Source organism: Neomonachus schauinslandi, chromosome 6 (assembly GCF_002201575.2).
Source record: "Neomonachus schauinslandi chromosome 6, ASM220157v2, whole genome shotgun sequence".
Classification (NCBI taxonomy): Eukaryota; Metazoa; Chordata; class Mammalia; order Carnivora; family Phocidae; genus Neomonachus; species Neomonachus schauinslandi.
This window is the reverse complement of record NC_058408.1, coordinates 45,285,446-45,297,518: the sequence shown is the minus strand read 5'-3', so window position 1 is coordinate 45,297,518 and position 12,073 is coordinate 45,285,446. Positions and strand designations below refer to the sequence as shown.

Here is a 12,073-nt window from a genome sequence, read left to right as displayed (position 1 = left end):
TCTTTAAAGGTCCAGGCTTGAAAGAAAATGCCTGATAATAATTGGTACCCAGAACTCAACTAAAAAAAAAAAAGAAAAAGTAAATGGGCAAAAGATTGGAACAAGACCCTTTACCAAAGAAAATGGATTCCAATAAGCACATGAAAAGATGTTCACTATCCTAAATCATTAGGAAAATTTAAGATTACACACTTACTAAATTATGGTTGGGATGCAAGTCAACGAAACTCAAATTGCTGGAGAAATCAAAATTGTAAGGTCACTTCGGAAAACTGGCAGTTTCTGACAAAATACCCTATGACACCATAATCACTTTCCTAGGTAGTGATCCAAGTGAAATGAAAACCTGTCACACTGAAACCTGTATGTGAATATAGCAGCTTTATTCAGTTACCAAGTCAACTCAAATAGCCTTCCACCTGGTGAATGGTAAATTGGTGCATCCACACAGTGGAATATTACTTAGGAATAAAAAGGATGAAGTTTTGCAGAGCAATAGAATTCATACCTTGATCATACTGGTGATGCGACTGTGTTTTGACAAAACTCAAAAAACTACACTTAAAAACAGTTCTGTCTTTCTAGCTTAACCAAAAGGGTACCAAACCTTTAAACTTTTTTTTTTTAATTTTATTTATTAGCACAGGAAGAGGAGCAGAGGGAGAGGGACAAGCAGGCTCTGTGCTGAGCACGTGCCCAACATGGGGCTCAATACCAGGACCCTGAAATCATGACCTGAGCTGAAACCAAGAGTCAGTCACTTAATTGAGCCACCCAGGTGCCCCCAAAAGGTATCAAACCTTTAAAGGAAAAGGTTCTAAAAGGGGGACTAGGACATACCCATATTTTACCTTGGTGGAAATCCCAGCAGGGAACCATTGATTCCCACTGGCCTTGCAAGTAGTTTAAGCCCATAACCATCAGCCTACAGTAGAATTGCAAAAGCTAAGGAAAGATTAGAACTAAAGAATAGCATGCTGACATCAGTTTGTAGTTAGGGGCACTGAGCCACCTCACCTTAAAGTTTCATAGCTGGTAACTGTTCAAGTTCATGGGGTTATTTTCACTGGAGTGGGTTTTATTGGTAAAACAGCCAAAGAACCATCAGGTGGGAGGCTGACTGGCCTGTCAGTTCAATCTAAATCAGAAAAGGGCTTTCCCTGTGGCATCACTTACTGAGAGTGGAAGATGTATTTGATTCTTCAATAGGGATATTCCCTCTTAAGAAGAAGTAAATCCTGACCCATGGGATGAAAAAGGATGCTTGAAAAGTGTTCCAGCAGGTGGGTGGGCTAGGGGGAGTTGTCAGAAAGCAGGAACAAAGTGATCAAGTGAAGGGAGATCAAGACACCATCTAAAGAAATCTGGGTCAATGCTCCAAGAGTGAAAAGATTTCTGTTCTCCGTCAAGGTGATGGTCAAAAGATGAAATGAGCTTCAAGTTTGTCTTTCAGGTGACAGGCAAAACCACAAGAGGAAAGTGAAATTCACCATCTGTGAGGTTCTAATCTCTGCAGTCCCAATTGCCTGCTACAGGGCCTAACAAAATCCCAGTAGGGCACAACACCCCAATTCTTAAGCCAGCGTTCCTTTGGCCCAGAATGCTGGAATGGCTGGGGTGGCTACACCCAAAGGATCCTCCCTAATCCTCTCAGGAAGGAAGTGGATGATCTTTTGTGTAAAAGTAAATTGGAAAATGCTAGTGTAAAATGGTGCCAGAAACTTTGGTGGGATAATCCTCATGGATGCCCCTCATGACTCCTCACTAAGACAAGGCCAAGAGCATTATGTAGAGAGCCCTTCCCTGTGTGACTTTCCTCATCTGTCCCTACTGGCATGCTTATGATGGCTTCTGCCCAAAATACAATAGGCATACATACTGAAGAATGGAGATTTTAGAACTCTAAAGTTCCTCTCCCAAGGATCTCTATCAAAACAAATGTGTGTTTTGCCAGGTGGAGCTTATGAGCCTTAGGTCAACTGAGTTATCTCAATCCAGAGGAGGGATCCAGAAAAGAAAGAGGGAGGGGGAGGGAACCCCCAAGTCCTGCATTATACTATCGTATAATAGAAAAGTATAGTATAATAGTAAAAGTATAAAATTAAGATAGATTAAAAATCTTAAAAGATTACAATTAGAAAAAAAGCAACAAAGAAACCTGACATTTCAGGGCACGTGGGTGGCTCAGTCAGTCGTTAAGCGCCTGCCTTCGGCTCAGGTCATGATCCCAAGGTCCTGGGATCAAGCCGCACATCGGGCTCCCTGCTCGGCGGGAAGCCTGCTTCTCCCTCTCCCACTCCCCCTGCTTGTGTTCCCTCTCTCACTGTGTCTCTGTCAAATAAATAAATAAAAAGATACATAGACTAAGGTAAAATATCTATATGCATACGTGAAAGTGTGCAGGAGTGAAATTTCCTAAAAATCACAACCTATATTAAAAAGATAAGAGGGAAGAGGAGAGGGAAGCAAGAGCAGAACCAAAACCCAGTAACAACCACCACAAGTAGCTGAGGGCTAAAGATCTGAAAAAACTTCGGGGTGGTGGGGGGGATGTTTTTTGCAGAGAGCAGAGATCCTCTGGAAGCTTCTCCCACAGGGCTCATATCCCGGATGTCACTGGAGCTCCAGGTAGAGGTGCGGCTTCCTATGCAAACATACAGCTCAGGGGGCCCTGCACAGACTTACCCTGAGAATACTGGGTAGATTCTCTTTTATTGGAGAGAGTTGCTTTTATCATCATACCTTGTACACAGTTCAGAAACACAATTTGGAAGTAAAATGAAAAGGCAAAATCTTACTAAAAATAAAATTTATTGTTTTGTAAAAAATAAATTAACATTTATCATAGAATAGGAAATTAGATTTAATATAATGTATTAACAAAAGCATAATATACTCTAGTAAACAAGGATTTCCAACTTACTCTATAACTAAATAAGAAATCAATTAAACACTTGGTTTAGCTAGGGGCAAATATGAATCCCTGCCACCTGATCCCATAAATCCATGCTGCTTCACACGTAAGGGAAAAATCAGTATAGAGGTAACCCCTGCTCTTCCCATTAGAAATGCACTGAAAAGTGACAAACCCAGGGAAGAAGAGAAGAAACTATATAGCAAGTAGGAGCTGAAGTCAAATTCTACTTACATTACCTTAGGGGAAGTGGAAGGGATGTGTGTTAGTTCATCAGGTCGATAGGGAAGATAGTTTGATCATAAAACATACCAGGGTAAGATTTCATTTGTGCAGCAGGGTGAGCATGGCCATGTCCTAATTCTTTTTTGAGGTTTGGAAGTGTCTCTGGTCACGGACCCATGCTTAGGGTTGAGAGAGATTCCCTGTTTTGGGCCTCCATATAGACAGATGCATTGCACTGCTGCATGGAATATTCCATCTCAACCAGTTGGTGGCATCCAATGGTTAACTTTTCCCTAGGGGATAAAGAAATGTTAAATCACTGCAAGACAGCTAGTCAGATAAATGAAAAAATCTTAACACAACAGGAATAACACTGGGATTTGAAATACATTCTTTGATAGTTGAGAGTTGTAGTTTCTTAGCACAGACAAAACAACATGGGGAGACAAGCACTTAGTAGCACAGATTCTCAGACAGTCAACATGGAGAAGGTCTTGGTGCAATTCCTAGAATTCAGGAGTTCCCATGGCAGATCTGCTGCAAACAAGCCAAGATGGATGCTTAAAAAGTCCTTTGTATGGTCTCTGAAGGACTTCTCCCAGCAGGAGACGGGCTGATGTCACAGTGTTCTAATCCAAAGCATAAGCAATGCTGTAGCCTAGATCACAGGTTTTTGTCTTAACTAAAGAACAGGTAGCCTGGAGGATACGAAGAGAATGCACCTCCCGACAGGAGCAGATAATGGAGAGGAGATAGCAAGTTGATAGAGCTTCAGTTCTTAAAAAGAACTGCTAAATTAACAAATGAATACTAGCTAATTACTCTGAGCCAGAGGCAGGGAAGCAGGGAGTGATGCCTATTATAAGCCATGCCTACTCAGAGTTTTACCTAAGACTAAGCCTAGCCTGTCTCTCAAAAGCTGACTTGGGCCTACAAACTGTGGGATCTGTAAGTCATCAGAGCACCAACCCATTATATCTGGTGTCTGGAGTCCAAATCTCATGGAAACCTATTTAAATCTACTGGGAGATGGTCTATATAAGCTCCCGAAGAAGAGCCAGTTGAAGCATCTGGCACATCAGGTATTGGAAAAATGGCAGGTTTTTAAATGTAAATTACACTGTATTACTTCCTTGGCTTCTAAGATGCTCTGGGCCATGTCCACGGTGTTGGGGAGGACCACTAGCCACTTCTCTCCACTGACGCCCCCTTCAGAACTCAGGGATTAGGATGAGAGGTAGTAAGTAGTGATAGCAAAAGGAAATATACCATACTTTGAGCAGCCTCAGTTCCTCAAGATGTGTGGTTTCTTTGGCACTGATTAAAACCTGACTTTCGGTTTTGTGTTGCTCTAGTCCTGCTTCCTATATTTACAGTGCTTAAAATTAGTGTTATGTTGCTGTCAATTCTTCCTAACTACTCAGAAAACGATTTTTGGAAGACCCTAAGAGATCCCCAAATAGGAGAGATGTTGTAAAACAAATAACCATTGTAGATTTTCTTCTTGTACCTAGAAAGAATTTTAGAAAAACTGCAACAAATATTGTCATTAGTTTTCTCATAACTTATCTAACGTAAGTTTTCTCAAAAACTTAAAAATGAAACAAAAAGGGCCCATTCCTGCTCTTGGTGATTTATTCCAATGTGGGGGGGGGGGAAAAATCTCCTTTAGTAACTAGACTTGAATCTATCTCTGTGTCTTGTCTTCTTTCTTTCTTCCCCTCGCCTCAGAGTTAAGAGGTGATCTCTGTCTCTTTTCATCCAACTGGCGTCTGGTTTCTTCATCTGTGTGAGTCAGCATTCTCACAAGGGATTATCCCCTCCAGATTCTCTCTCCTGCAGCAAGTTGTCATTGCTGACTGATGAAAGTATCACGTGTTTTTCATCGTGTATGTTTGGTCTCTACTGTTTTATGACAGGAATTCTTAAGTTCCTTATCCCCAGGGCTTATATGTAGAATGGCAGAATATTAGATGTGGGGGCACCTTAATGCCTCTGCAGCATTTCTGGTGAGTCATATCATGTTGGCTTTCACCAAGTTGTGAGAGCACACACAACTGTGAGAGGTAGCCCATTTCATATCTCTTAACTTCTAGAAAGTTCTTCCTTGGACCTAAAAAAAAACCCATTTTCTGACACGAGTAGCCTAAATTAAAAAAAAAAAAAGTCATTCTCTAATACTACAAATATTTTCTCTCTTACAGTGATCCTATTTCTCTTTTGTAAACTAAACAATCCCAACTCATAATCTGTTCTGGAACAGAGCTCAAGACTGGAGGTTGCTTCTAGTTCTGTAATTCTACAAAACTGCCAGTTTTTCTAAATTTTCCTATCATGGGTATCACACTCGCTTTGACCAAATCTCAAGAGAGGTCAAAATAAACTGGAAATTTGATCGAATCAATTTAAAAATAATTTTAGTGGTTATTTGATTCTTTTTCATGGCTAATTTTGTCAAAATGGCATGGCAATAGTGACCTTAAGTGATCTAATGACAATATTTGATGCAGTTTTTCCAAAACTCTTTCTAGGTACAAGAAGAGAGTCTACAATGGGTATTTGTTTTACAACTCTCTGAACTTTTCTATTTATTTGCAGTGTGTATCTCAAATGAAAGAAAAATGGAATACACAATGTAACGCTAATATAAAAATAGTATATAATAGCTAACATCATATTCAATGGTAAAGACTAAAAGCTTTCCCCCTAAAATCGGGAACAAGACAAGAATGCCCACATATCACCACTTCTATTCAACACTGTACTGGAAATTTTAGCCAGAGCAATTAGGCACAAAAAAACAGATAATAAGCATACAAATTATAAACAAAGGAGTAAAATTATCTCTATAGATCCTAAAGAATCCACAAAGTACCTCTTAGAATAAACTAATTCAATAAAGTTGCAAAATAAAAGATCAACACACAAAAAAATCAATTGCATTTTTTTTAGGATTTATTTTATTGAGAGAGCAAGAGCAAGTGGGGGAGAGGGAGAGGGAGAGAGAATCTCAAGCAGACTCTGTGCTGAGTGCAGAGCCCCACACAGGGCTCAATCTCAGGACCCTGAGATCATCACCTGAACCAAAACCAAGAGTCAGATGCTTAACTGACTGAGCCACCCAGGCACCCCAACTGCATTTCTATACACTAGAAATGAACACTTAGAAAAGGAAATGAAGAAAACAATTCCATTTACAATAGCATGAAAAAAATTAAAATACTTAGAAATAAGTTTAACTAAAGAGGCACAAGACTTGTGCACTAAAAACCATAAAACACTGCCAAAAGAAATTTAAGACCTAAATTAGTGGCATACCATGCTTATGGATTGGAAGACAATAATACTCCCCACAGTCAATGAAATCCTTATCAAAGTCCCAATCTTTTTTTATAAAACTGATCCTAATAGTCACATAGAATTGCAAGAAACCCCAAATAGTCAAATCTTGAAAAAGAAAAACAATGTTTAGAGGACTCAAACTTCCCAATTTTGAAAACTCAAAATACAAAGCAACTTTAATCAAAACAGTGGTACTGGCATACAGACAGACATACAGACCAATGGAACAAACTTAAAGCCCAGAAATAAATCTCACATACATGATCAACTGATTTTCAACAAGGGTGCCAAGATCATTCAATGGGAAAAAAAAACAGTCTCTTCAACATTTGGTGCTAGGACAACTTGATATCCACAAGCAAATGAATGAAGTCAGACCCCTACCTCACATCATATACAAAAATTAACTCAAAAATGCATCAATGACCTAACTGTAAGAGCTAAAACTATAAAATTCTAAGAAAAAAACACTCATGAGCTTAGCTTTGGCAGTGGAATCTTAGATATTATGCCAAAAACCCAAGCAGTACAAGAAAAAACACATAAATTGGACTTCATCAAATTTAAAAACTCGTGTATGTCAAAGGATGCTATCAAAGAAGTGAAAAGAAAATGTACAGAAAGAAAATATTTGCAAATTATAAATCTGATAGGGTCTAATACCCAGAACATATAACATGTCAAGCTGCCAGGTACCACGGTGGTTAGTAAGGACAATAAGCCAAACTGAAAGTAAAATCAACCTTTTTCATTTACTGTGACACTGCAAACAAGAGACAAAACTAGGGGCACCTGGGTGGCTCAGCCACTTAAGCGACTGCCTTCGGCTCAGGTCATGATTCCGGGGTCCTGGGATCGAGCCCCTACATTGGGTTCCCTGCTCATTGGGGAGCCTGCTTCTCCCTCTCCCTCTGCCTGCCGCTCCCCCTGCTTGTGCTCTCTCTCTGTCTCTGTGTCAAATAAATAAATAAAATCTTAAAAAGAGAGAGACAAAATTAAAGGTGCCAGTTCCCTCTTGCTCCATTTTTCCTTATAGAATGGCACGGAGTTAGGGCGAGATGATATGCAGTGCGGGGGACATCATCTCATTGCTGAGGATCCCTAAACTAAGGCTCCTATCTCTTCATGGAGCCAGGGAACTAAGAGGTGGGGGTCGTAGTTCATTCATGCTGCTAGAACAAAATACCAAGACGGGGTGGCTTATAAACAACAGAAATTTATTTCTCACAGTTCTGGAGACTGGAAGCCCAAGATCAAGGCTCCATCATGGTCACATTCTGGTGAGCACCCTCTTTTATAAGCATTAACTCCATTCATGAGGGCTCTACCCTCATGACCTAATCACCTCCCAAAGGCCCCACCTTCTAAGACCATGGCATTGAGCCACAGGATTTCAACATATGAATTTGGGAGGGACACAAACATTCAGAACATAGCAAAGGAAAAGAGCTAGGAGTAGAAAAGCATTGGGTCAGAGTGGAGAAAAATACCTCAGCCAAGGCCTCCAAAACATTCTCAGCGAAGTGCCTGAGAGGTGCCTCAGCCAGAGCCCCCAGTAAGGAGGCCACCAAATGGAAGCCTGAGCTAGGAATGCAGATTTGCACGTAAGCTCAGGGGCAGGGGGCCTAAGCATTGCCTGCAACCCCCTCCAGAAGAGAGCAACACACTGGCTGTGTGCCAAATCTGCTATGGGGAAGGCAGCTTTCCCCAGGGGAGCCTGCCAGACAAAGCCTTGTAACTGCCTAGGGTCAGGCCTGGAAGATCACACATAGGATTTTGGCGTGGAGCCAGATTCCTCATAAAGACTTTTTTTTTTTTTTTTTTAATATTTCATTTATTTGACAGAGAGAGACACAGCGAGAGAGGGAACACAAGCAGGGGGAGCAGGAGAGGGAGAAGCAGGCTTCCCGCGGAGCAGGGAGCCCGATGCGGGGCTCGATCCCAGGATCCTGGGATCATGACCCGAGCCGAAGGCAGACGCCTAACTGACTGAGCCACCCAGGTGCCCCCCTCATAAAGACTTCTTATAACTCAACAACATCAAGAAAACAACCCACTGAAAAATGGGCAAAGGACTTACAGAGACATTTCTCCAAAGACAGACAAAGAGCCAATAAGCACACGGAAAGACACTCCACATCATCAGTACTTAGCGACTACAAATCAAAATCACAACGAGGTCACACTTCACACTCATCTGGACAGCCGGCAACCAAAAAAAAAAAAAAAGGAAAATAAATTTTGTCAAGGATCCAGAAAAACTGGAACCCTCATCTACTGCTGGTGGGGAGGTAAAATACTGCTGTGGAAAAAAGGCGGTAGCTCCTCAAAAAGTTAAACACAGAATTCCACTCTCAGGGATCTACCCCCCAAATGTGAAGGAATTGGAAGAATTCAAACAAATACTTGTAGACAAATAGCAACACTATTCATAAGAGCCCCAAAGTGGAAACAATCCTGATGTCCATCAACAGAGGAGCGGATAAACAAAACGTGGCCTGCGCGTACAGTGGAGTTTCGCTCAGCCAGAAAAAGCAGCGAAATACACAGGCTACAATGTAGATGAACCTCAAAAAATATCAGGCTAAGTCAAAGACACCAGATACAAAAGGTCATGTGTCATATGATTCTATTTGTAAGAGACATTCAAAATAGACAAATCCATGAGAGGTTGCCAGGGTCTGGGGGAAGGGAGGAACACGGGATGGGATGACTGCCTGCTGGGCAAGAAACTTCCCTCTGGGGCGACAGGAATGTCTCAGGACGGGAGACAGGTGACCACTGCACAGGAAAGTGAATGCACTAAATGCAGTAACAAACCTAAAAGCTCCTGGCCAAAGCTTTTTTGTGTCTAAGGCTTCTTGGACAGACCAGGTCATTAATTTAATGCAGGGATTCTCAAACTTGAACGTTTCCTGGAAGGACGGACAACACAGACGGCTGGGCTCCCCTCCTCTACAGAGTTTCTGAAGCAGAAGGTCCAGGGTGGAGCCGTCGAATCTGCATTTCTTGCAAGTTCCCAGGTGATGCTGATACTCAGGTGCAGGAACCGCATGTAAGTGCACTACTACTCTAATGTAATCTAGAAGATACTACCATAGAGTTGATTCCTGGCATCAGAAAGCAGTCATTCCCAAAAGCACCTGCCACAAGGAAAAGCAAGCAGCTTCTGACTCACAGGCTGGGTTAGGCGGCATACTGTTTGCCCATGCCAGTTACTTTAGACACTGATGTCACAAACTAACTGGCATTTCATACAGGAAAAAATGACCTTTGAGGCTTGCCTCGCCAACATGCTAGAGCACACGGCCTGAGAGCTCTCAAGGCAAACAAAGCGAATTACATACTGCAGCTAACTTATTTCTCATATATATAAAAGCTATCTATCACCCAGGATCCTTGTTTGGTCATCTACTTGATAGGCTTGTTAATTTACCATCCTGGATTTTCTAGTCCAGCTCCTCATCTGCTCAGGGTAAGCAGCAGCACAAGCATAAAAGCTCTGTGGAAGACTCTACAAACTACAGAAGACAAAACACAAACTTATTTATAGATATAAACACCAAGGTTCTATCTGCTGGGTCATGGAATTCAACATTTGATCAAAGCTACTTGCAATCCGAAACCTTATTTCCTTGCTTTATCTGAACCTATGAGATAGTTTTCTGTTCTTGAGCTATTTAATTACTTCTCTGTTGCAATAAATGTGGTGTTGGGCACATCAAAACAGTCTCCTCCTTCACAATGAACACTTTATAAATTAAAAAAAAAAAACCAGATTAGTAAATTCAGACGATGTAAGTAATCATCTTCCTCAGCATTCCCCCAAAGCGGTCAGCTGTCTGCAAGTTAAGTCATTTTTCTGTTTCCACCTCCATGTCCCAGAAAAATTGCCACCTTCCATCTGGTGCATCTGGCCCTATGTTTAGTATGAGCCACAGAAACCAAAAGAACCTCTCTCTTTTGGCAGCTTATTTGAAAACCACGAGCCCTGGAGCACACCTGAGGCGAGTGTGAGAGCTATTGGTCACTATGGAGACAGCACATAATTTCAAAACAGAGTAACAAATCTAAAGACTCTTCACCAAAAGCCTGCTAAGTAGCGACTGCCATTTTTCTGTGCATTCAAGATATTAGATATATTTCATTTCTCTTCAAAATTGTCCTTTTGGGTTTAAGAGGGAGCTTATTAATTGGCATCATAGTTCAAATCCCTGGCAAAATAAATGACAAGAAAACAAAGAAGAAAAAACCAGGTACAATTACTTTAACTCTGAATATTCAACTTTGATCCCAGTACCACCCCCACAAAAAAAACTCCCAACTATTCCAACAGTAAAGTGAAGTCAAAATAATCTTAGATATCGGATTGGAACTGTCCTGCAAGGGACTCTGCCCTCCAAGTTATCCACAGTGAGCTTTCTATACCTTCACAAATATGGCCAAGGTTGGGGTGTCTGGGTGGCTCAGTTGGTTAAGTGCCCAACTCAAAAATACTGGCCATGGTTTACAGACATTATATATGTTAAGTTTTAATTCCAGTTAGTTAACAGTGTAATATTATTTTCAGATGAACAATTTAGTGATTCAACACTTCCATACATCACCCAGTGCTCATCACAAGTGCACTCCTTCATCCCCATCACATATTTAACCCATTCCCCCACCTACCTCCCCCTGGTGACCATCAGTTTGTTCTCTATAGTTAAGAGTCTGTTTCTTGATTTGTCTCTTTTTCCCTTTGCTCATTTGTTTCTTAAACCCACATGAGTGAAATCATACGGTATTTGTCTTTCTCTGACTTTTTTCACTTAGCATTATACTCTCTAGCTCCATCCATGGCATTGCAAATGACAAGATTTCACTCTTTTTGATGGCTGAGTAATATATATGTATATATCATATCTTCTTTATCCATTCATCTATTGATGGACACTGAGGCTGTTTCCATATCTTGGCTATTGTAAATAATGTTGCAATAAACATAGGGGTGGTGCAGGTATCCCTCCTTTGAATTAGTGACCTTGTATTCTTTGGGTAAATACCCAGTAGTGCGATTACTGGATCATAGGGTAGTTCTATGAGAAACCTCCATACTGTTTTCCACAGTGGCCGCACCCAGTTTCCATTCCCACCAACAGTACATGAGTGTTGCTTTTTTTTTTTTTTTTTTTTTTTTTTTAAAGATTTTATTTATTTATTTGAGAGAGAATGAGAGAGAGCACATGAGAGGGGGGAGGGTCAGAGGGAGAAGCAGACTCCCTGCCAAGCAGGGAGCCTGATGCGGGACTTGATCCAGGGACTCCAGGATCATGACCTGAGCCGAAGGCAGTCGCTTAACCAACTGAGCCACCCAGGCGCCCATGAGTGTTGCTTTTTCTCCATATCCTCATCAACACCTGATTTGTTTCTTGTATTTTTGATTTTAACCATTCTGACAGCTGTGAGGTGGTATCTCATCGTTTTGATTTGCATTTCCCTGAGTGATGTTGAGCATCTTTTCATGTGTCTATTGGCCACCTGTATGTCTTCTTTGGAGAAATGTCTTCTGCCCATCTTTTAACTGGATTATTTGTTTTTTGGGTATTAAGT

General features: G+C 41.1%; 1 protein-coding gene across 1 annotated transcript in view; it reads right to left on the bottom strand.

The window, feature by feature from the left end:
* Nucleotides 1-2,798: 2,798 nt before the first annotated feature.
* SWT1 (SWT1 RNA endoribonuclease homolog) overlaps nucleotides 2,799-12,073 on the bottom strand; it is a 95,753-nt gene continuing 86,478 nt past the window's right edge. The window contains exon 18 of the mRNA XM_021682861.1: nucleotides 2,799-3,432. Coding sequence (XP_021538536.1) covers nucleotides 3,306-3,432 — 127 coding nt within the window. The 3' untranslated portion in view covers nucleotides 2,799-3,305. The remainder of the gene's footprint in view (nucleotides 3,433-12,073) is intronic.